At 46.0% G+C, this 26156-nt stretch overlaps 1 protein-coding gene across 3 annotated transcripts in view; it reads right to left on the bottom strand.

The window, feature by feature from the left end:
• Positions 1-1839: 1839 nt before the first annotated feature.
• The window catches only part of Jmjd1c (jumonji domain containing 1C), a 121864-nt gene continuing 97547 nt past the window's right edge, over positions 1840-26156 (bottom strand). For all 3 annotated transcript variants that reach the window (XM_004657868.3, XM_045137148.1, XM_045137147.1), the window contains 10 exons: positions 25630-25844; positions 24419-24697; positions 21975-22143; positions 19920-20010; positions 18831-18961; positions 18354-18476; positions 15197-15336; positions 14286-14462; positions 3458-3589; positions 1840-2838 (listed from right to left, as the gene is read on the bottom strand). In XM_004657868.3, the coding sequence (XP_004657925.3) occupies positions 2749-2838; positions 3458-3589; positions 14286-14462; positions 15197-15336; positions 18354-18476; positions 18831-18961; positions 19920-20010; positions 21975-22143; positions 24419-24697; positions 25630-25844 (1547 nt within the window). In that variant the 3' untranslated portion in view covers positions 1840-2748. The remainder of the gene's footprint in view (positions 2839-3457; positions 3590-14285; positions 14463-15196; positions 15337-18353; positions 18477-18830; positions 18962-19919; positions 20011-21974; positions 22144-24418; positions 24698-25629; positions 25845-26156) is intronic.

A 26156-nucleotide genomic window follows, 5' to 3' on the forward strand; every position in this document is an offset into this window, starting at 1 on the left:
GAGTTTGAGGCCACCCTGAGACTACATACTGAATTCCAGGTCAGCCTGGGCTACAGCAAGACCTCAAGAGGAGGAAAAAAAAAAGAAAAAGAAAAAAGCCTATCGGGGCGGGAGAGATAACTCAGTGGTTAAGGTACTTGCTGAGAAGCCTAATTATCCATGTTTGGTTTCCCAGTACCCATGTAAAGGCAGATGCACAGAGTACACATGCATCTGGAATTCCTTTGCAGTGGCTGGAGGCCCCAGTGGACTCATTGTTTCTGCTTACCAAAAAAAAAAAAAGCGTATGGCTGGGGAGATCATAAGCCCTAGGGGGAAATGGTTTTTGTGTAGCTAAATGCATTTATTATGCCTACCAAAACTGCCCTCCAAACACTTGTTTATGCCCATACGCTACTTTTACTTTTGGTTACAGAAATGTCTCTTTTCAGTGGTGGGTACTGGGGTAACTCAAAACCCACCACGTTGCTGACAAGAAGTGGAGTGTTCAGCACTGAGCCATCTTTATCTTACCCTCTATGGCTCAGGGACCATTGAGGACGAGGTAGGTGAAGGAATGTAAGAGCAAAGGAAGGGAAGGAGTGCCCACAACGCCGTGTTCCAGACAGAGTGGCCATGGCATTCATGACGTCACAGTGGTTGATGCCACCTACACAAGACCTGCATCATAGGAGGGACAGTGATGACATCAAAACAGAAGAGACTAACTGGAAAGAAGGGTTTTGGTGGAGGGAGATTGGGAGGGGAAAAGGCAAGTGGTAGAGATTATGATCATGGCATACTGTCTATATGGAAGTTGTTAAAGTTTTTGAAAAAGGAAAAAAAAAATGACAGTGTATTCTGATCATCTCAGCACTTGCGAGTGTGTGGCAAGAGGACTGGGCTTGAAGCTAGCCTGGGTACATGCGTGGGTGAGAAAGGCCTCAAGATGGCAGCATCAGTTGCTGGGTTAAGACAGTTGCCTCCTTAGAAGCGCTTTAACCTCAGGCAAAATTCTGCCTGACCCAGATACTTGCTAGCAAGTGTCTCACACAGACAGACACTCCTGAAGGAGTCTTCTTTCCAGTGCCAAACACCTAACAGGTAGTCAATAAATGCTTTCAAATACACGGTAAGAATAGCTCTATCTTATATCGATACCTCTGTATTGCAATTGTGTTCTGCAAGGGACGTGCAGCTGGAAGCAGTGGCCCCCGCCCCTCACGTGGGTGTGCAGCTGGAAGCAGTGATCCCCCTGCCCCTCTCATGTACAAACAGCTGGAAGCAGTGACCCCGCCCCTCACGTGGGTGTGCAGCTGGAAGCAGAGACCCCCGCCCATCACATGGGGGTACAGCTGGAGGTGAGCCCCCACCCTCTCATGTGTGATCTACCAGCCTACACAGAGGTCAAGATGGCACACATAGTGAAACCAGTTTCAGACCCTGGGGAGTGTGTCAGTGAGAACTGAACGTTTCTTTCCAGTAGCAAAGGTTAGGACCAGGCGCCTCACACAACCAGCCACTGAAACAGAACTCCATTAAATCAACTTGCCACGGTTCTACAATGAAGAGCTGAACCTCCACCTGCTTTGAGTACTTTGAGCACACGCCGCTTCTCTGCCCGGGGCTGGAGAGATGGCTTAGCGGTTAGGGCGCTTGTCTGCACAGTGTTAAGGACTGAGGCACCACTCTCCAGGTCCCCCAAACCACACACAGGGACATGAGTGCGCGAGGCATGCACACGGCGACCGCGGTGGCTGGAGGCTCTGGCATACCAGTTCTCTCTCACTCTCGCATTTAAAAAAAGGCAATCTGTTGGGCTTGCTTCCAAAAAAAGGGAGACCTCAGCAACAACCCAACTTCTTGATAAAAGTGTTTTTTAATGGAAAATGTAAAATCCCTTTCAACTTTAATGTACAAAGCCATATGTAACACTTGCACTTTAACAAAAGCAAGCCAATGTTTTAAAAAAATACATCATTAAATGTATATATGTATATATTTACATAGCATATTAAGTTTAATATTTAGCTTTAAAACTTCACATAAATTTTACCAAAATGAGACAATTTTAAATAAATTACACCTTTTGAAAATGTTTAATTGTACAGTCAATAGCTTCAACAAAATATTGAAGAGTCTGTTTAGCGTCTACTTTATATACTTTGTATCTTACAACTTTACATTTATTTGGCAGTAATTTCTGATGTGACGTGAGCGCCGTGCGACTCCGCGCTCTGCAGGCGCAGTGAAGCGCAGCGGGTGTGTCTGCTCTCACAGCGGCCGTCTCCGTGTAGTGAAGATATCAGTTACTTTATTCAGCTGTACCGGCACATTTACACTTGATCAACAATGGTGTCTGCTCTCACAGTGGCCGTCTCCATGTAGTGAAGAATGTCAGTTACTTTATTCAGCTGTACAGGCACATTTACACTTCATCAACAATATAGCATAGAGATTTTTGTTTTTGTTTTTGTTTTTTACCAAAAATAAATACATCATTTTAAATCTGGCATTTTCACAAACGTCATATACACTATAATACAGAAACAGCCATGGAGTGCTGTTTGTAAGTTGAGCGTGTCAATCACAGGAGCTGTGACGTATGCCATACTGCTGTGGTGTCAGTAACAAGTCATGACTACAGGGAGGACTTCTTGGCACTGATGGTTTTCTGAAGCTTGTCAGAGTGCATACCTATCACGCATACCCATCATCATTCAGGGGGAGTCTCAGGTCTAGTCCCCCAAACATCCAGCTGTACCCCACTTAATTTTCTTCCATATCCTCAACTTCATCTTCATGCATCTTCAAAGTTCTCACCACTTCTTTGACTGCATGATACAAGATATTCTTAACCTGAAAGACATGTTGATATTTGCAGTCACTAAAGCTGGGGAGAAAGGACAACTGGTAAATTAAAATCTCTCTTACACACACACACACACACACACACACACATGGAGGGGGCGCGTGGGGAATGGATGGACACAGATACAAGTGTCAAGTTCACAGCAATCCTATGCCTAAGCCTCAGAGACCTGAGATCACAGATGTGCACGATGACCCTTGGCCTGAAAGATGATTTTTTTTTAAATGCAGGCCAAACAGAGGCAAATTCAAGAAGGCAAATATGAACGTTCAAAAGTGGTAGTAAGACTCAGTAAAATTCACACAACTCAATACCCACTAGTGTTAGTCACTGGCTGTCATCCTAAGTTCAGGGAACACTAGGCAACGACAATTATACATGCATATTTTATTTGAGAGTATAAAAAGTCCAAAGAACAGCTCGCTTAGAACTCTCATTTCTAGCTGGGCGTAGTAGCGCACATCTTTAACCCCAGCACTGTAGAGGCAGAAGTAGGAGGACTGCCCTGAGTTTGAGGTCACCGGGAGAGTATATTGTAAATTCCAGGTCAGCCTGAGCTAGAGTGAGATCCTACCTTGGGGGGGGGGGGGGATACTCATTTCTTACCTGTAGTTTATCATCATAATTGATTTCTTCCTTCAAGAGTCTCAGTTCCTGTGTTAAATGAAAAGACTGCACAAGATGTTCTGGAGACACAAAGTCTTCGGTTACCTGAATACAGCTGTGAAAATTCTGTACCTATTTTGAGAAGAAAAACCATGAAGTGTAAGTCTTAGAAGAAGGTCAGAGTGGGAACAAAGAAAGCCAAGTTGTCTAAAACCAATAAATACAAAGGACAACTCTGTCAGAATTAATTTCCCAAAACATCAAATGGATTTCCAAGCAGAAGACCACACTTCAATGAGAGTTATGTCACTGAGAAGCTTCATGTGAAGTGACTGTAAATGAAGTACTTTTAAATGATAAAAACAAGTAACTTTTCCAGGAATCCTTTGGAGAGGCCAATAATGAGATCCCAAATGATCAATTTGGTCTACATGGGACTTTAGAGCTGCTGAGAGGAATCAGAAAAGCACTCATCCGCGTGGGTGTTGCTGCGCCTCTGCTGGCCACACCAGAGAGGAAAAGGAAACGCAGTTCCAGACAGACAATGAGTCTCAGGACTTTGCTAGAATTCTGGCTATTTGTGCCTTTGTTTCAGATTAGCCAATTAAAGAGATCCTACAGAATCATGCGACTTTACTTTCCTGATTAAATTCTCCTAAGAAGCCAGTTGGTATCATGTCACTTGTTAAGCATCATACAATCTAGGTGTCACTATTCCTTACAGCTGCTTTTTTCATTACTGCTCATTCTAACAATCAAGGGGGGGATCTGAGCTGAACCAATCAGGATTTTCATGTTTCTAGATTGTCTTCGAGTGATCTTTTAAAATGCCATAAAATTCCTGGGAAAGGAGAAGTAACTGAAAACTAAGCACTTAAATTTATTCTAATTTTTACGTTTGCAAAACAAATTTAATCGGGAGGAGTGAGATGAAGCAGAGTAAGTGGGAAATGGAGACTGTAGGAAAAAAAAAAAAAACCCAATTGATGACAGGGTAATGGAATTCCAGAGGGGCTAGAATTCCTCCTCTGGACATATGACCACCTGAACAGCTGCTGAAGTCTGCAGAGTTCTTTAACTCAAGCACTGTGCCTCTACTGGTGGCATATAGAGTAAGTGTTCTGTTTCTGTGGTCATTGGGCTGTTGGCTCCTCATAGCTCAGCGCTCCTGCCCAGCCTCAGCCTCACTGGCTCTTCGTTATTGGTCTGCAGCTCTAGTTCACAGAGCAGTAGACTATGGAGGTGCTCAGCGCCTGTCCCAAGACAAATCAGCCAATAAATGGCAAGTCAACAGGAGCCCGTCTCCTGTGGTGTCTGGTCTAACAGATGTTTTACAGTCTTACATTAGCTCTCTTACCATCACAGTCTCCCAATGCTGTTTCTCTCCACGCTGTGAGGAGAGTGAGGCTCTCGAAGGTTTTACTATATCACCTTTTGATAAGGCTAGCTTGAGCTTGTCCTAAAAGTCACTTGGCTCCTTTGAATAACTTCCTGTTACTCTCACTTTGCCCACCCACGATCCCCTGGCTTCCTCGTTCTCACCAGATTGGAGAAGGGTGCCTAGGAGGCCATGGCAGGGCTTCTGGGGGATGGTTCTGTCAGTGTATTTCCCTGATGTCCTTCCTTCCTTCCTTCCTGTTCCTGTGCTTGCTTAGTGACATGTGGCTGCCAGCCCTGCCCTGGGAACCATCTCCCCTGCCTCATGGATTGCTGTGGCCCAGGCTGCAGTCAGCCATCTTTGCTCACTTTCCCAACTCTGAGGAGGCGCCTTCCTTATTACGGTGCTCACTTCCGTCTGCTCATAACCTCAGTGTCCTGGGGAAGCTTCTTTAAAAGCCCTTTCTTCTTGCAATGGTCTCTTGGGTCCTCTAAATTTTGCATTGCATTCCAGAGTTTTCTGGCAGCCTTGGGTAGTTTCAAGTTGTTGTAAGATGACATTTGTGGATTTCAGACCAGGGACTTTGACTAGTGCTTACAGACACTGTCCGGTCTCTCGGCAGTCCCCACTGGCGCACTCGGCTGCAACGCTTGAGTCACGGGGAAGCGGGAAGCTCAGTGTGCAGCGCAGCGCAGCGCAATGAGCTTCCCGCTCGTGTAGCCCTGTCCTCCTGCCACCTGTCCGTCATTTTCATGTCCCTCCTACACCCAAAGGCTTAAGCTCCTGGTCTTAAAGGCTCTGTGAGCAGGTAGTTAAAATGTGATTCTTTCCAGTTGATAGCAGGAGGGCTGTTATCTTGACATTGAGATTGTTGCTATCTGTGAAAATTTAGTGTGAAAAGATTTGCCAAGTTTTTCTGTTCATTCAGATAGAGAATTTACAACTTTAAAAAACTGTAAACTGGGCTGGAGAGATGGCTTAGCGGTTAAGCACTTGTCTGTGAAGCCTAAGGACCCCGGTTCGAGGCTCGGTTCCCCAGGTCCCACGTTAGCCAGATGCACAAGGGGGCGCACGCGTCTGGAGTTCGTTTGCAGAGGCTGGAAGCCCTGGCGCGCCCATTCTCTCTCTCTCCCTCTATCTGTCTTTCTCTCTGTGTCTGTCGCTCTCAAATAAATAAATAAATAAATAAATACTGTAAACTTACTACAAATGTTGAAATAGTATATAGTAAGCTGAGAAGTTGAAGGTAAATATGCTAATAAAGGTTTTCGTTAGTTTTCTTTTCCTTTGTTTCTTTTTCTCCTTGTGGTACTAGGGCCTAGCACATTCTAGGCAAGTGCTCTATCGATGAGCTACACCTCCAGGCTGGGCCTCAACTTTAAAAAGCATCCGGAGTACTACAGCCAAGGCCAAGGCCATGCTGGTGGTCCAGCTCTAGCTGCTCTGCCTAAGGACACAAAGGATTTCACAATCATGTGTATCAACAGAAAATCTGAAATTGCAATTTTACTAAGATGGGACAGAAGTTAATTCTCTCTTGGAGCACCCAACAACCATTTAATGCAGATCCCAGAATGCTAGTTTAGGTCACACATGCTGTTCTCATGATTTACTTAGGTTGTTTAGCATAGATAATAAATTTTGCTTTTGCCAGGGGCAGTGACCCACGTAGCACTGGGAAGGCAGAAGATCAGTTGAGACCAGCCTGAGACCAGCTAGTGAACTCCAGGACAGCTTGGGCTACAGTGAGACTGTATCTCAAATAAAATATATATATATGTACTTATATGTCTTATTATATATATTTTATTTATATATCTCTATAATTACATAACATATATACTTACATATACTTTATATTATCTATATGAATTTTCTATACATCTGAAAAGAAAATATGCCCACTGGTATATGTAGGAGTGTAGTGAAACTGTTGGTTAAATTTACTATTTCTGGGCAGTGAGTACATCCGGGCTGGGAGTATGATTCACAGGAACACTGTGTGCCTAACACACTGCTTCCTGGCTCTGGGCCTAAGCCTCAGAATTGCCCCCAAAGCTCAAAACAAAAACTCCCCTCCCCTGCATACCTGACTTCATGAAGCTTATCTTCTATGGAAGAACTAAGAAACACAATGAAACAGTAAGTAAGGAAAATCATTACAGATGACCACAGGGGGCAGCAGAGACGACTAATTTGCAGCTTTAAGCTAGTGCTGGTGCTGGGTGAGACCTCAATGAGGATCATGTGTGAAAGCAAAGCCTTAAGAAGGTAAAGAACAGGGCTTGGTGGTGCACACCTTTAATCCCAGCACTCAGAAGACTACATAGTGAAATCAAGGTCACCCTGAGCTACAATGAGACCTTACCTCAAAAAACCTTAAAAAAAAAAAGTGGCTCAGCAGGAGTACCTGATGCACCTTCTCTCTTCTTTCTATCTCCCTCTGGTTACAAATAAATACTCTTTTTTTTGTTGGGGGGGTTTCAAGGTAGGGTCTCACTCTAGCCCAGGATGACCTGGAGTTCACTATCCTACCTCTGCCTCTGAGTGCTGGGATTAAAGGCGTGCACCACCAAGCCAGGCCCCATCTGATTTTTTTTTCAAGGTAGAGAGTCTCGCTCTAGCCCAGGCTGACCTGGAATTCACTCTGTAGTCTCAGGGTGGCCTAGAACTCAGATGATCCTCGTACCTCTGACCCCCCACCCCTACCTCAGTGCTGGGATTAAAGGCGTGCATCACCATGCCCGGCTTCAAATAAATCCCTTTTTTAAATAAGAAAAAGTAAGTCATACAGACACAAACCCAGTAAATAGCAAAGTATAAAGGGCACAGAACAGGAAGTTGCTAGGTACTCACAAAGACAGCAAAGCCCACAGAGTAAATCAGGGGAGTGGAGAACAGACAGGAGCCAGGAGGGCAGGAAAGGCAGTCTTGGTGTTGGTGCAAATAGAGTACAGATTTAGGCCTTCTAAGACTCTTGTGAACTCAACTAGGTAGCTATGTGCCTGCTATTTGTATAAAAGACAGCTTTTTCCCTGTTAAGTCTCCCAGAGCAGAAGCTGAAGGGAACAAGCCTGAAGGTGCACGGCGAAGGGCGAGAGCTGCAGGGAACCAGCAAGAACTGCCCCTGGAGCAAGAAAGCGGGGTCAAAAGTTGGGAGAAACTATTTATACCTTTTATATTGCTTTATACTTTTTGCTTAACAACAAGTTTCAAAAGAAAACCCCACTTAAAGGTAGTCCTTTCAACAAATAGTACTAGAACCACCAGATGTTAATCATATGATAACCAATGAGCTCCAATCCATGTATACTTCATAACAACATATGAAAACTAGGCCACATATCCACATGGCAACGCCAAAATTGGACAGTTTCTAAGGGAGATGGCTCATCAGTTAAAAGTGCTTGCCTGCAAAGCCTACTGGCTGGGGTTCAATTCCCCAGGACCCACAAAAGCCCAGATACACAACGAGACACATGTGTCTGGAGTTTGTTTGCAGTGGCAGGAGGCCCTATGTGCACTAAGTTCGTTTTTTTTTCCTTCTTATACACACAAATAAAGAAAATATTCAAAAACATGCAGCTTCTAAAAAATATTAAGTTTAAATCTTTAATTTGGGCTAGGCAGAAGTTTTATAGATAAAAAATATATAATCTTCAGAATCAAAAACTGATCACCTAGATGACAGTAAAATGAAAACCTTTACCTGCTAGAGCTGTCTAGTATTATTAACAAAGCCTTGGGCTCAATTCTCAGCTCCATATCAGGTGGGAACGGTAATATATGCTGTAATCCCAGCACTCAGGAGGTGGAGGAGAAAGAGTCAGGAGCTAAGAGGGTTTTGTTAGCTGCACAGTGAGTTCAAGGCCAGCCCAGGATACATGAAACCTGCAGCTGGTGCTTGGACCAGGGCTCCACACGCGCGAGGCCACTACTCTACCGCGAGCTTGAAGCCCTTGTGATGACTCTTTGGAAGACGCAACAAAGAGAGGAGAGAGACAAGCCAAAGACTGGGGGGCATGGCTGCCACACACTGGACAAAGACTGGGGGGCATGGCTGCCACACACTGGACAAAGACTGGGGGGCATGGCTGCCACACACACTGGACAAAGACTGGGGGGCATGGCTGCCACACACTGGACAAAGACTGGGGGGCATGGCTGCCACACACTGGACAAAGACTGGGGGGCATGGCTGCCACACACTGGACAAAGACTGGGGGGCATGGCTGCCACACACTGGACAAAGACTGGGGGGCATGGCTGCCACACACTGGACAAAGACTGGGGGGCATGGCTGCCACACACTGGACAAAGACTGGGGGGCATGGCTGCCACACACTGGACAAAGACTGGGGGGCATGGCTGCCACACCCTGGACAAAGACTGGGGGGCATGGCTGCCACACACTGGACAAAGACTGGGGGGCATGGCTGCCACACACTGGACAAAGACTGGGGGGCATGGCTGCCACACACTGGACAAAGACTGGGGGACATGGCTGCCACACACTGGACAAAGACTGGGGGACATGGTTGCCACACACTGGACAAAGACTGGGGGGCATGGCTGCCACACACACTGGACAAAGACTGGGGGGCATGGCTGCCACACACACTGGACAAAGACTGGGGGGCATGGCTGCCACACACTGGACAAAGACTGGGGGGCATGGCTGCCACACACTGGACAAAGACTGGAGGACATGGCTGCCACACACACTGGACAAAGACTGGGGGGCATGGCTGCCACACACACTGGACAAAGACTGGGGGACATGGCTGCCACACACTGGACAAAGACTGGGGGGCATGGCTGCCACACACTGGACAAAGACTGGGGGGCATGGCTGCCACACACACTGGACAAAGACTGGGGGGCATGGCTGCCACACACTGGACAAAGACTGGGGGGCATGGCTGCCACACACTGGACAAAGACTGGAGGACATGGCTGCCACACACTGGACAAAGACTGGGGGGCATGGCTGCCACACACACTGGACAAAGACTGGGGGACATGGTTGCCACACACTGGACAAAGACTGGGGGACATGGCTGCCACACACTGGACAAAGACTGGGGGGCATGGCTGCCACACACACTGGACAAAGACTGGGGGGCATGGCTGCCACACACTGGACAAAGACTGGGGGGCATGGCTGCCACACACACTGGACAAAGACTGGGGGGCATGGCTGCCACACACTGGACAAAGACTGGGGGACATGGCTGCCACACACTGGACAAAGACTGGGGGACATGGCTGCCACACACTGGACAAAGACTGGGGGGCATGGCTGCCACACACTGGACAAAGACTGGGGGGCATGGCTGCCACACACACTGGACAAAGACTGGGGGACATGGCTGCCACACACTGGACAAAGACTGGGGGACATGGCTGCCACACACTGGACAAAGACTGGGGGACATGGCTGCCACACACTGGACAAAGACTGGGGGGCATGGCTGCCACACACTGGACAAAGACTGGGGGGCATGGCTGCCACACACTGGACAAAGACTGGGGGGCATGGCTGCCACACACACTGGACAAAGACTGGGGGGCATGGCTGCCACACACTGGACAAAGACTGGGGGGCATGGCTGCCACACACTGGACAAAGACTGGGGGGCATGGCTGCCACACACACTGGACAAAGACTGGGGGACATGGCTGCCACACACTGGACAAAGACTGGGGGGCATGGCTGCCACACACTGGACAAAGACTGGGGGGCATGGCTGCCACACACTGGACAAAGACTGGGGGGCATGGCTGCCACACACACTGGACAAAGACTGGGGGGCATGGCTGCCACACACTGGACAAAGACTGGGGGGCATGGCTGCCACACACTGGACAAAGACTGGGGGACATGGCTGCCACACACTGGACAAAGACTGGGGGACATGGCTGCCACACACACTGGACAAAGACTGGGGGGCATGGCTGCCACACACTGGACAAAGACTGGGGGGCATGGCTGCCACACACTGGACAAAGACTGGGGGGCATGGCTGCCACACACTGGACAAAGACTGGGGGACATGGCTGCCACACACTGGACAAAGACTGGGGGGCATGGCTGCCACACACACTGGACAAAGACTGGGGGGCATGGCTGCCACACACACTGGACAAAGACTGGGGGACATGGCTGCCACACACACTGGACAAAGACTGGGGGACATGGCTGCCACACACTGGACAAAGACTGGGGGACATGGCTGCCACACACTGGACAAAGACTGGGGGGCATGGCTGCCACACACTGGACAAAGACTGGGGGGCATGGCTGCCACACACTGGACAAAGACTGGGGGGCATGGCTGCCACACACTGGACAAAGACTGGGGGACATGCCTACAAAACAGATCAGATATAGATAGACCTTACATTTGGAATAAAGAACATTTTAAAAATAATTTACAGGGTTGGAGAGATAGCTTAGTGGCTAAGGCACTTGCCTGTGAAGCCTAAGGACCCAGGTTTGATTCTCCAGTACCCACATAAGCCAGATTCACAAAGTGGCACAAGCATCTAGCGTTCATTTGAAGTAGCTACTAGCCCTAGCACGTCCCTCTCTGACTCTGCTTCTTTCAAATAAATAAATAAATAAATGATTTCTTAAAAAACTTTGCAAATCAGCAAACTAGGCAGTGGGGAGACATCTGTGGTGGCAGAGATTTGTACAGCACACACAAGGCTCTGGATTGGATCCTCACCACCAGATAGACTGGGAGGGGTGACAGAAGAGGATCCAGAGTTCAAGGTCATCCTTAGCTACAGCTGACTCAAACTCAGCCTGGGATACAAAAAGGTGGGCAAAATATGTGAACACACCCTTTTGTTTAAGGGAATGTCACTCTAATAACAGGTTTACCTAGAATTACTCTGAAGCCCAGGCTGGCCTTGAACTCGTGGTGACCTTCATGCTTGTGCCTCAGTGGCAGGGTTAAAGGAGGGTGAAACTGCGCAGCTCGGAACACATCCTTAACCCAAGTGGAGAGAGAGCAAATAAGAGAGACGGCTGGCAGTCACTCAGAAGTTGCAGATTCAACTGCCATGAGCTGCCCTGCTCCTGCAGTCCCACCATAAAGTCAGAAGCGGAGCCGAGACAAAGGCGAGGCCGGCCTGGCCTCCACGTGAGCTCCAGGCAGCTAGTACCATCACAAAGCCCTGCTCCTAACACAAGCTTTTTTTTTTTTTTTTTTTAATTAACAGAGCCTTTATTATTGCCCAAGTTAAAAACAACCAAAATGGACTTGCTGGTGAATGCATGAAGAGACTACAAAATAAATCAATATTCCTGCAGTAATAAGGAACCGACAATACACACAATATGGATGACTCTGAAGGTACTATCACCTAAGAAAGGCCAGACAATGCTGTGTGATTGCAACAACTATCCTCACTATTTTTTTCAATGTTTGAGTCAGAGTATTACTGTAGTCCAGGTTGGCCTGAAACATACTATGTAGACCAGGCTGGTTTCAAACTTATGACACACCTCTAGGCGGCTTGGTTTACAGATGTAAGTTACCACAGCCATGCAGGGATTCTCACTCGACGGCCTTCTCAGAAAGGCGGGACGAGCACTAGCAATCAGGAGGGAGGCCGCGGCGCGCGGGCCACTGACGGGGACGCGCCAGCGCGAGCACGAGGACAGAAGCCAGACCCAGCGCCCACACAGAGCACTGGCTGGCAGCATGCTGGCACGGCAATGCCAGCGCCCAGCAGTGGGGCGGGGGTGCCTGGAGCACGCCGTCGGTAGACTAGGGGAAACTTCAAGCTCTGGATTCACATGACAAGCCATGCCTCACTCTACTGGCAGAGGCAGAAGGATTGCTCTGAATCTGAGACCATTCTGAGACTATACAGTGAATTAATTCCAGACGGGCCTTAGGACAGAGCAAGACTCCACTTCAAAACTAAAATAAAGGTAGATATAGGAATAAAAAAGTCAGATATGTAGTTGAATGATCTTTGAGAGGAGAAAGTGACTCCTCTTAAATTATTCTTTGTGAGTGATGGAACCATCTTAAGGTTTTAATGTGCTATTACCTAACTGCAGTTGTCAAAATTTATAACAATGTACACCAAAAGGGGTAAACTGTATTACATGCAAACTGAACCACAATTATAGCTCCCATTTTGAGAAAACTGACATTGGAGCCAGGTGTGGTGGGGTAGGGGGCACATGTCTATAATTCCAGCACTTGGGAACCAGAAGCAGGAGGATTTCTTCAAGTTCAGAGAAAGCCTGGTTTAGGTATGCATAGCATGATCCCCTTTCAAGAAATTGTATGGTATGTATGTATACATACAAAAAGTGACACTGACAGTTTTGACAGCACAATGAGCCTGATGGAGGCTCACAAGTCAGAGGCCAGCTGGGGCTGTGGAACAAGACCAAGCCCAATCAACTCATCAACAGCTAAAGCTAAACCTCCGACAATCAGCTAGCTAAACATGTATTATCAAAAGATTCATCTTGTCATTTATACACTATTGTTCTTGGCTGCTCTTCTGAGGTTGTTTACGTTCGAAGGCTAATTTGTAGTGTTCTGACGAGGCAAGCACATGAACAAACTGGACATGGGTGAATCCAGTGAAGCAGGAAGCACAGAGGACCCAGTTACACATCTGGAGCTCCTGCTCTCCATACTGAATGCTGAACGGGAAAGACAGGATGACACGGGGCAAGCTCACTCTCGAGGAGTCTCTCGGATTTTCCCTCTGTGTACTTCGTGGAGGAGCGAGCCCGGGCCATGCGGACATCTGCCTCTGGGAACAGGCTGCGCCCTGCACTCCTACCCACTCCCCACCACCCAGCTACTCTTCTCCTCCGATTCCCACAGGCACACCCACGGCAACAAAGATGGCTTGTCTTTGTGAGGCTGGCCTCGACCTTGTGATCCTTCTTCTCTGGCTACCCTAGAAATAGGATTATAGGTGTGTACCACTATGTCATGCCAAGCTAGGTATTTATTTTTGATTTTAAGATTTGTGGATAGAAAGCTATATAAATTACATACCATTTTACTCTAGAAAGGCTACCATGCTAAACAGAGGCAGGATGTAAATTTAAGCAGCAATGTCCAACTTAAGATACACAGGCTGCATCTGTCCCATTTCCGATGACTTTGTATCACAATGTCAAAGGTTGGACCCGTAAAAGAGTCACTAGTGAGAATGAGTACAAAGTAACTTTCTATTCTCCAAACAGGTCTTTAAAATTAACTTCACTTTACAAAATCAGAAAACAATATATGCACAGAAACCTGACAAATTAAAACAACTTAAGCTCTCAACATATTTAATCACTTCAGACTTTTTCAATCACTAATAAAAGCAAATGGGTACCACCACTCTCTGACTTCTGTCTCCTCTGCGTTCTAACCACACCAAGAGCACGTGAGTTCTTGGCTTCCTCCCTACCTGGTGCAGCGCCCCTGCAGGCAGGACGACAGCATCCCCGAGGAACTGAACCAGAGTGCAGGTCCTCACACCATACTCGTCGAGCAGCCGCTGGCGGAGCTTTTTAGTCACATACCAGCTTTGGTCCCGGATTGGGTCATGTTCTGGTAGAACTTCAAGGCCTTGCTCTTTTGAAATCTGCAATATGGGTTTAAAAAGAAATTACACAACAATTAGAAAAATGAACCATTCTTTACAGCTAAATTTCTATTTTATTTACAATAATGTTTCTTCTCATCTTAAAGGACAATGATTAAAATGGTGATAGCTATTCTGGGATCAGAAAGCAGTTCAGAAGTCATTCACAGAAACATCATCTAACTCCTGTCAAGAAGACAAGGTTTGCAAAATAAGCAAGAGTGAATCCCTATAAAAATTTTTGTACAATCCACAACATTTGGAAAATGAATTCATTCTAAAAATCACTTAGCTCAGGGAATAATGCAATTACAGGTTCACGGGTCAATGTCCGTCAGAGTATCATGCATACTAGCCTATGGTAAGAAAGCTAACAGGAAGGAGAATCTTGTCAAGATCAACAAAGTCTCCAATGCAGAGAGAACACTGTCCACCTTCACATGGCACTCTTCTCTTACCACCTGGCCAACATGGGTCTCATCAACACATTAGCTCTTCACTAAAAGGGGACGAGGGGACACTAGCCGTGAAGAATGAATTGTCATTTAAAATGCTCAAAATGGAAAAGGTTTTCAAAAGAGCAGTACAAAGTAGCTTTTGATTCTCAAATGGTACCCCACATTCTTGGAACTAAAAATTACTTAGTTTACTACAGAATACCAATAAAGGACTCACTTAATACAAAACTAAAGCTCAAGGTGAAGGAATAAGACAATATACAATCTGAGTTGTACCTTTTGAAGAAACTCCCTTATTTTGTCCACATCTTTTCCAGCATAAATATGCCACAGAGCACCAGGAACTTCACTTGAGTCCTTTAATCTTTTCCTTAAAATGTCATCCAAATCTTCTTCTTCAAATTTCTTTAGTACTCCTGAAACAGAGGAGTGTACTTGATTTCAAGTGGGTCAGTAAAGACAGCCAGGAAACCAGAAACTCTGAAAGGTGACTTACAAAGCAGCAGCCTTTGTCCGAATGCTGCCCTCTTTAAGTGTGAATGTAATCGTACATCGTTGATCGTTTTGTCACCATACATAAAAGAATGGTAAGTTTAAAGACAACTAGAGAGTTATGCTAAAGGTTTAAGAAATTCTTGAAGGCTGTGGAGATGGCACGGGGGTTAAACGCACGTGCTGGAAAGCCTGCTGCGGGCCAGTTCAGTCACCCGCTGGCAGTGGCAAGACCCTTGCCCCTCGTGCCTGCCTGCTGTCACTCTCAGCTAGACAGAAACCTCAGAAATAGTCTTCTCAAAAAAAAAGTATTATGCCAGAAACGGGGGAGGGGGTGTACAGGAAGTCTTGCAGGCGGGGGAGGTGGTACACGCCTTTAATCCTAGCACTCCGGAGGCTACAGTAGGAGAACTGTTGACAGTTGAAGGCCAACGTGGGCTACAGAGTTAAGTTCCATGTCAACCAGGGCTAACGTGAGAACCTGCACCCCCCCCCCCAAATGAGGAGAAAAGCCACAGGCATGGTGGTGGTATGCTTTTAATCGCAGCACTCAGGAGGCAGAGGTAGACAGACTGCTGTGAGTTTAGGGCTACTCCGAGACTACACAGCGAATTCCAGGTCAGCCTGGGCTAGAGGAGACCTTACCTGGCGGGGTGGGTTGGGGAAGGAGGGGGCAGCAGCAGGAGGAAGGAGGGGAAAGAGGAATGGGGAAGGAGAGGGAGGGGAAAGAGGAAGGAGGAGGTGGAGGAGGATGAAGGACAGAGAGGAAAAGTGAGGGAGGGACAGGAAGGTGAGGGAGGAAAGGAGGGGGAGGAGGGCGGGGGAGGAAGGAAAGAAGAAAAAAGGAGGAAGAGGAGAGAGAAGGGTGGGAGAGGGGGGAGGAGGAAAGCGCGGCAGGCAGAATGTCCCGCACTGCAGGACAGGAATGCACAGGGGGAGCTCAGGTGTAACTCCGGCACTGGCGCACCGCTGCGGAAGACGCGCACACCAACAGCACGCAGCGAGTGCGCCTTCACGCTCAGGAAGCTGAAGTTACCTGAACCCAGTCAGAGCCGTGTGTGGCAGAGCGAGGACTACAAGTCAAGTGTGCCAATGAAACTCAAACCTGTGGGGGGGGGGGGGGGGGGAGGGGAGTTGGACAATGGTTCACTACCGTCAACAGCACACATTACAGAAGATGAGTAATTAAAGTATGTGTACAGATTTGAACAAAGTAGAAAATTAGCACAGGCATACTGACACAGGTGCACCAAGGCAGAATGAGCGTTTTAACACCCCCATGACCTCACCGCTTACTAGTGAGGCTGATCCACTGGAAAGGCCCGAGTCAGGCCTCCCCCGCCTCTCAGGGAAGCACACAGGAAGGGAGCAGAGCGAGCGGAGAGGAAAGGGAGTGGGCAGAGCAGAGCAACGCGAAGCGCAAACCCAGGACGAGGAGGGGGCCGTGCCTGCAATTCCTCATATGTTGAGGGAGGTGAATGTTGTAGCACAAGGTATTTCCAGCAGAAGCAAGACCGAGAAACTGAGGAGGAGTGTGTGAGTGGTACACACACCCGAAGTCACAGGGTTGCTTTATGTAACGTGGGCGCAGGGACTCAGACTCGGGCACTCATGTTTATGCAGCAGGCACTTAATCCACTGAGCCATGTTCCCTAGCCTGCGAAAAATGTTCTACAGAGTTAAGTCTGTTCCTTTTCATTTTTGTTTTATTGCTTTGCTGAAGCTCTTCTAGACATGTGATCTACCACTGAGTGACATCAGCAGCCCTGTGGCTGCTGCTATTCCACAAAGGAGTGAGTGGGCGGAAGAAGTTGAAGACTTGCTGAGTATCTGTCAAGGAAGAAAAAAAGTGACACACACACACAAATAAATAATATTTTTTAAAAAAACAGAGAGAATTAGGCTGGAGGGATGGCTTAGCAGTTAAGGCATTTATCTGCAAAGCCAAAGGACCCAGGTTCAATTCCCCAGAACACAATTAAGGCAGATACACAAGGGGCACACACGTTTGGAATTCATTTGCAATTGCTGGAGGCCCTGGTGCCCCCATTCTCTCTCTGTCAAATAAATAAATAACAAAATATTTTTTTAAGTGAGAGAAGATGAAAAGAACGTCACAACCTAGTAACGTCTCCTGTACTCAGGAGACAAGGCCGCTTGGTCTCTGCTCCTGGGGATAGGACACAACGGTGGAGGCACAGTGCTGCCTTAATCATCTTCACAGCCCTGAACTGTTTCCACTTTTCAATACATGTTTTACAAGTAACTTAACAACACATCTTCATAAATACAATACTTAGTGATAGTTAGTGAAGGGTCAAGAATCTTTATTTTAGCCAAGTGTGTTGGTATATGTTATTAATCCCAGCACTCAGGAGACAGGTAGATCATTGCGAGTTCAAGGCCAGCCTAGGCTAGAGTGAGACACTATCTCAAAAAACAAACAAAAACAACAAAAAACACTTTCTTTTTAAAATTAAAGTTCCTTTTCTGTAAGAAAAGGGCACGTGTAGTGGCACATACTTTAGTCCCAACTCTTGGTAGGCTGAGGCACAAAGATCGCTTTGAGTTCGAGGCTGAAGCGTCAAGTCCAGGTCAGCCAGGACTAGAACATAACCCTACCTCAAAAAAAGAAAGAAGGGCTGGAGAGATGCTTGCCTGCAAAGCCTAAGGACTAGGTTCAATTCGCAGGACCCAAGCCAGACACGTGTGGTGGTGCAGGCGTCTGGCGTTCATGTGTGGTGACTAAAGGCTCTGGCACAGCCATCTTCTCTATCTAATAAATACATAAAATATTTAAAAAGGAGGAAAATGGAATGAGGTAACAAGAACTGAAATATTCCCTGTCTGTTGCTATGCTGCTAGCCCAGAAAGTGACACTGCCTGGCACAGGCTTGGAGCCTTTCACCTATAGACCCAGCACAGCGTTGAGACTCTTTACCCGCTTTGGAAAGGACGCCGGTTCCTCTTGCTACGCCGACATAGACGAGGGTGCTCACCACGTCAGACACCTCAATGTGCAGGTTTGTTGTTCCCACATCGTGGTCTTTAGCAGCTGCCACACCTGCACGTGAAAAGCCTCTAGTTACCTGACACAACACTTATCTAATCTGGGCCATGCACCCACAGCAAGGCTCCTTTATAAAGACCTGTCCTTAAAAGCCACAGTTAAGTCAAGATGCTGTACAAAAAAAGACAATAAAAATATGTACATGTTTTGCAAGGAATCAGCAAGTTTTATTTACATATACTAGCTGCCGATTCATAGCATACTACCTGGTATGAACAGGATTTTAGAAATACAGTAGGAGAATAGATTTAGTAAAAGCTAAAATCAATCTGGAACTTTTTCTTTGGACAAAAGTTAGTTAAAATCTCACATGGCTCAAGCTTCGGAGCAATGTGAATGTGTACTTACCATAGGCACTACACAGCCTGGGTCCTAGATCGGGACGCACAAAGAATCCTGGCAAGTGAGAAGCTAAATTGAACTTTCCTTCAGGGTTACAATACTCAGGCAAGGGCAGACTTCTTAACAGATCTTCATACCTGAAAATAATAGTATCGGTCTTCTTTTTAAAAAATATTTTATGTTCGGGCTGGAGAAATGGCTTAGCGGTTAAGCGCTTGCCTGTGAAGCCTAAGGACCCCGGTTCGAGGCTCGATTCCCCAGAACCCACGTTAGCCAGATGTACACACAAGGGGGCGCAAGCGTCTGGAGTTCATTTGCAGTGGCTGGAAGCCCTGGCCCGGCCATTCTCCCTCTCTCTATCTGCCTCTTCTCTCTGTGTCTGTTGCTCTCAAATAAATAAATAAAAAATTTAAAAAATATTTTATGTTCATTTTTTTATGGGAGGGAGGGAGAATATGAGCACGCCAGGGCCTCGGGCCTTGGCAAAAGAGCTCCAGATACATTTGCCACCTTGTGCTTCTGGCTTACATGGGTACTGGGAAATTCAATCTGGGTCCTTTGGCTTTGCAGGCAAGCGCTTTAACTGCTAAGCCATCTCTCCAACCCATCTATCTTCCTTCCCCTTCCTTTCTTTATATATGTATTTTGAGGCAAGTCTCCCTCTACTCCAGGCTGACCTTGCCTTACAATGATCCTCCTACCTCTGCCTCACCAGTGCTGGGATTAAAGGAGTGTACCACCACATCCGCCTTGCTTTTTCTTAACTAAACATTCACATTGTGAAGTGTCTTCAGGTGTAACTTTCAAGTTGTAAGAAACACTGGCATCTTTCCCTAACCCTAACCCTAACCCTAACCTTCAAAGCATAAATGGAATGTGCTATACACATGGACAATGGAAAATCCTAAGAAGGACCCCATGGTTTCAAACAGAGCACTCTGTTCTGAAACAGGGAGCTCCACACGGACTCAGTTTTGCTTTTGAGATATTCTTGAGAAAGAACAAAGGTCTAATGGTTCTTTTTCTCATTATTTATCCTATTTCTGGGAACAATCTCAGCTCAAATTCAAGAATGAGCAATTCTGAAGGACACACCTTGCGGGCATCATGGTCTTGAAGTCCTCTCCTGAAGGGCAGTCCTTCAGCTTTAATACCACTGCTTCTCCACCCTTCGTTTTCTGCCGCTCTATAAAAAATGCATCCAATTAGTAACAAGGTAATTTTTGCCTTATTATTAACAGTGCAAAGGAAGAAATGTCAATGACTGGATCACTATACATGGCTTATGAATGGTCCTATGCAGCACCAAGATTTTTCTGTCTCAGCGTAGTACCAGGCTTTTGGAAGATGAATATAGAAAATCCTCCATTTGTTCCAGTGGCAATAAACTAAACACAACATGTAAACTCTTATTTTTATTTTTTTGTCTAGAATGTACATAAATGGGAAATACAGCCTCACCTGCTTAATTTTTTTTTTAAATCTGCCTTTACAAGGAAATTAGAACTAGTCAGGGTTATGAATCATGATTTGGTTCACAATGTTTTACTTTCTTTTATCCCTTTTTCTTCTTGAGGTAAGCCCAACATACTGGCTTTTTTCCCCCTATAGGGGGTGAGATGGCCATGCCAGAGCTTTCAGCCACTACAACTGAGCCCCAGATGCATGCGCCCTCGTGTGTCTGGCTTATGTGGGACCTGGAGAGCAGAATGTGGCCCTTAGGCTTCACAGGCAAGTGCCTTAACCGCTAAGCCATCTCTCCAGTCTGTCTTACTTATTTTCATGGTGTGTGCAGGTATGTGCACGCACAAGGCCAGGGAGAAGGCGGGGGGCCTCCTGTCATCACTCATCATCTTCATCATCCTTTGAGATGGGGTGGAGCTGTTACCTGTCAAGTAGCCCAGCCTCACCAAGCTTTTTAGGTGGATTCTGGGGAGCTGAACTTGTTCACGTCCATCCTGAGACGGCCCTTACGCTTAAGTAACAAGTGCTCTTAACCACTGGGTCTCTCCCCTCCCCCACATTTGCTCTGTACTTTTTTGGGTTATTGCTTTGAGACAGGATCTCATAACCCTCAGGGTGGTGGTGAGCTCACTAAGTCACTGAGGACAACCTGGAACTCACGGTCCTGCCGGTCCCACCTCCCACTAGCAGGGCTACAGGTGTCTGCCATCACTCCCAGCACTCTTTCTTCCTAATTTCCCACATAAAAAATGTAACACACATGTCTGCCATCACTCCCAGCACTCCGTCTTCCTAATTTCCCACATGAAAAATGGAATACACATGTCTACCATCACTCCCAGCACTCTTTCTTCCTAATTTCCCACATGAAAAATGTAACACACATGTTCAGGGTGGTGGTGGCGGCAGCAGCTGCAGCCAAGCGTTTGGCATGTCTCACACCATTTTACGGGTACAGCCTACCAAGAGGCCACATGGCGGAACTTACACTGACTATGGATCTGTGAATGCGTGCACGGAAGGCATTTATAAACTGTATGAAGAACACCTGAAGAGAATGAATCCAAAGAGCCCCTCCCTCACATATGACATCAGCCAGTTGTTCAATTTTATTGATCTGGCAGATCTCAGCTGCCTTGTTTACCATTTTATTACACTCTAGCCAAGATTGAACATATCAGATGAAATGCGAGAATCTCTTTTTCTTGGGGGGGGGGGGGGGGTCAAGGTAGAGTCTCACTCTGGTCCAGGCTGACCTGGAATTCACTAGGTAGTCTCAGGGTGGCCTTGAACTCATGGTGATCCTCCTACCTCTGCCTCCCTAGTGCTGGGATTAAAGGTGCACGCCACCATGTACGGCATGAGAATCTTTTTAAACTGAAACCTCCATTGTCTCTTTTTCTTTTTTCTTTTATTAATTTAGATAATGCTATAATTTAGTGGATATTGCTCTTTGTCAGTTAATGTTGGTTCCAGTTCTTCAAGCCATTCAAATCTATTTAAAACATTCACTGAACTAACCCTACAAGTTGGGTTGGGTGTTGGTGATCCAATTTAGTTGTCTTCCAGATAAGTGAACATTAAAAGATCTATTTAGCATTTTTTTTTTTAAAAAAGACGATCAAAGAAACTGTTTAGTTACATTAGAAAGTCATCGTCTTGGGAAAAAGACAATGGACAACATACTTGAAACTTCTTCAAAGCCATCCCAGAATTCTTTAACATTGGCACTTGAAACAATGCTGTCCTTGCAGTTCAGCAGATCAGCTTGGTGGTCTCCAAAATCCAGACTTATAGACTCCGCCTTCCACAAGCTAATGTTCATTTTCTTATGCACACCAGAAACTACTGCAGGCTTATGAATAAACATAAATAAACAACAGTTAAGACAATGCAGACACTTCAATTATTTCAGGGCACATACAAGGGGAGGACAAGCCACATTCCAGTCATACTGGCAGATGTATACCACATACACAAACAGCTTCTAACGTGGGTCTATGAGGAAGCACAGGCTCGTCGTATTGCAGCCTAAGCTGGCCTGATATGCAGGCATCTAGCTTCAGCTTCCTGAGTGCTGGCTTTATAGACATGTGCTACCAACACAGCTATCATGTGGCATTTTCTAAAAGAGAGTAAACTATATCATAATTTTCAAAAAAGGGGTCTGTTAGGGTGTGACAGACCTTTAGAAGGTGATACCTAGTGAAAAGATGTTAGGCCACAAAAAAAATGAGGTCTGAAAGGCTAAAGATTACATTTCTGGGCAAATGCAATATGAACTCTTAGTACATGCAATACAGGAAAATATTTTACAGATAATATTAATACTTTTGTGTTCATACATGTAATAATATTTTAAATAGAAAGATAGGGTTGGAGAGATGGCTTAGTGGTTAAGGTGCTTGCCTGTGAACCCAAAGCACCCAGGTTTGACTCTCCAGATCTCACACAAGCCAGAAGCACAAGGTGGCACATGTGTCTGGACGTTGATTACAGCGGCTCAAGGCCCTGGCATGCCAACCGCCGCCTCCACCACTGCACACCCACATTTTAAAAAAAAAAAAAAAAAAAAAGGCCAGTGTGTTGGGCTTGTCGTGTGTGTGTTGAAAATAAAATTTATACATCCCGAGTTTACATGATTTAAAAGACACCAGACGTACAAGGTGCACATATGCACAAGGTGGCACATGTATCTAGAGTTTGTTTCCAGCAGCTGGAGATCCTGGTATTCCCATTCTCCCTCCTTTTTTCTCTCAAATACATAAAAAATGTTTTTAAAAAAATTTAAGCCTAGGAACATTCCTTCAAAGAAAAACCTCTCTTTTAAGATATCATGAATTGAAATTCTCTCAGGACTTTTTAGTTGAGAAAGCAACAAAAGATTTACTGCTTCTAAAATCTCCAATAAAACTGCATTAAAAAAAATCTACATTTGTTATTTAACAACTTTTTAAGACAGAGAGCGACACAGAGAAAGAGAGTGACAGAGAGAGAGAGAGAGAGAGAGAGAGAGAGAGAGAGAGAGAGAGAACAGCATCTGAGGGCCTCCAGCCACTGCAAACGTGAGACGGCTCAGTTGTTAAGGGCATTGGCTCGCAAAGCCTCCTGGCTTTCCCAGGTTTAATTCTCCAGCACCCAGGAAAAGCCAGATGCACAAAGTGGTGCATGGGTCTGTAATTTGTTTGCAGCCGCAAGAAGTAGAGATATGCCTATTGCCCCTCTCTCTCCTAAATAAGTTAAAATAAAACAATGAAATCATAAAAGCTCTCTACAATGTTAGACAAACACTTTGGAAGTCTTATTCCCTTTATTCTCTTCAAAACAATCACCAGTGACATAACACTGTTATTGACACACAACGCTCAAAAAGTCCTGAATGTTACTTTTGTGTGCATGTGCACATGGGCAAGACACGTACACACGTGGTTGGAGGCCACAGAAGAACGTTAGGTGGCTTCCTGAGTTACATTTCTCGCTTATTTCCACGAGAGACTCTCACTGAGCCTGGGTTCATGTTTTGGTTAGGGGAGGTGGCCCAGTCACTGCAGTGTCTCCCCCGCACTCAGGAATGGGACTGTAGCTGTACAGGGCCATGTGCACATGCACACCTGGGTGCTGGGACTGGACTCAGGTCCTTGCACCTGTGCAACAAGCCCTCGTAACTGCCGAGCCGCCTTCCCAGTTCCCAGACTACAGTATTTAACCTTTCACAAAAGACTTTGTAAAGAAGCTGGAAAAGTTAACTCAGGGGCACAGCGCTGGCACTGTATACACAAGACCCTGAGTTTAATATCAGTGTCTAATACTGCGAAACCACCACCAACAGAACAAAACAAACTCAAACTTTCCTCAAGCCCTGTGCTACCATTTCCTATAATAATGAGCAGTGTGGAAGAAGTCGATTGTTTTACTAAGTTAATATTAAACTAAAGGAACATTTCAGACTCCTTGCCTCTGGTGGTATCTCCTGTAGTTTACTTTTCATCTGCTTTGCTACCAATTCTTTTAAATTGTCAACTTGATTCCATGAAAACAATTCCTACACTGTAAGTTAACGTTCCTTATCTTGATAATGAGCACCACATGTACACGTGATGAACGGTGCATTAAACAGCTGAAATACTCACCTGGCCCTGTTTCCAACACTCTTTGAAAAGCTTCCAGTTATTACTATTCTTGTAATCCTTGAGCCAAAGCACGTGCTGCTCACAGACCCAGGAATGTGGAATGTCACTGAAAAGCTTGCTGCTGTCACTCACTGCAGGTGTCCTGTTTTCTTTCAGCTCTTCAGTAAGTTCTGACTTTGAATTAATCTTGGGAGTTTTGTTTGGTGGAATTTTGTTTTCAACAACTGAAGCAATGATGTCATCAAGAATATTAGGCATAGTCCGTCCACTTTTGCTACTCTATTGGGAAAAATAAAAAAGAAAAAAACTTAAAAAAAAAACAAAAAACAATGTTTAGCTGGGAGTGGTGGCGCACACCATTAATTCCAACTCTAGGGAGGCAGAAGTAGGAGGATTGCCATGAGTTCAAGGCCACAAGGAGACTACACAGTGAATTCTAGGTCAGCCTGGGCTAGAGTGAGACCCTATGTTGAGAGTATTATCATTCTGGTTTCATTCACTTTATTTTAAACATTCAGCTTACTAATTCAGAAAACAAACCCAGCCAACACAAATAACGCTCGTGCTTGAAGGTGTGCATGTAAGTGGTCTGAAGGCTGAGTCCTGCACTTTCTAACAGGCCAGGAGCAGGAGTCTGGTAATGGAGAAACTACAAGGTCGGCAGTACTTGGAAGCAGAGTTCCCGCACTGACAGTGGTCAGAGGAGGGGTGAGCAGAACCTGCAGACACAGACAGCCACCCAGCCCCTTGCTCTTGCCCTTCTTGCACTGCCTCTCCCGCAGTGTGGTTGGGCCTGGACAGGCGACACTCCATATCCTCTAAGAGCTGCTACATACGTCTAAGCTGTGTTCTAGTTACTTTTTACTCATCTCCATATAGTCTTATTTTCTCATACGTATATGGCATTCATATTTAGAAGGAGCATCTCAAGCATCTCAACTCCAAGAGCCTTCCTGACTTTCTACCTGGAACAAGATGAAAACTCCAACTTTCAAGTAGTCACACTGCAAATGAGAGCAAACCACTAGACTGCCTGACTTCACTCCCATCAATTGTAATGGATTGTTCCTAGCTAGCCAAGTCTCACTCTAAAAATAAGACCCACATTGAAAATCAAAGAGACTGGAGGTATATTTAAATAGTAGGGTACCTAGCATGTGCAAAAAAACATAAAAACAAACAAGCAAGTCAAGACGTGCCCTCACACTTACTGGGGCACCCATTGAATACACTGGTGCGAAGGCAATGCCCGCGTCGGTAGAGCCCACGCGCAGCTTCCCGGCGGTGGTGGTCAGTAAGTCCCGCAGGGTAGAGCCCTGTTCGTTACTCTGGGACACTGGAGGTGATGCCCTGCCATTCTGTGAATCAGAATCCTCATCTTCTCCCTCTTCTTTCACTTCCTTTTCAAGAGCAGATTCTGTGTTTTCTGAAATAAAACAGTTCACAAAACTTAAACCGACTTCACATTAAGGAGACATTTTATAGTGGGAAATAAAATGATATATTCATCTGAACATAAACTACACGAGTCAGGCAGCTGAAATGGAGCTTGAACATGAGCAGATGAACGGACCTTCCTCAGTATCTGAGGCGTAAAGCTAGCACAAATAAAAAACATGACACGTAAGACTATATACACCAAGTAGCAGATTACTGCGCTGGTGGTATCCATACGCCCATCCACAAATGACCGTGCAAAACTAATTTAGCTATAGTCTTAAGTCATGGGAAGAGGCTA

Source organism: Jaculus jaculus, chromosome 18 (genome assembly GCF_020740685.1).
Source record: "Jaculus jaculus isolate mJacJac1 chromosome 18, mJacJac1.mat.Y.cur, whole genome shotgun sequence".
NCBI classification, from domain to species: domain Eukaryota; kingdom Metazoa; phylum Chordata; class Mammalia; order Rodentia; family Dipodidae; genus Jaculus; species Jaculus jaculus.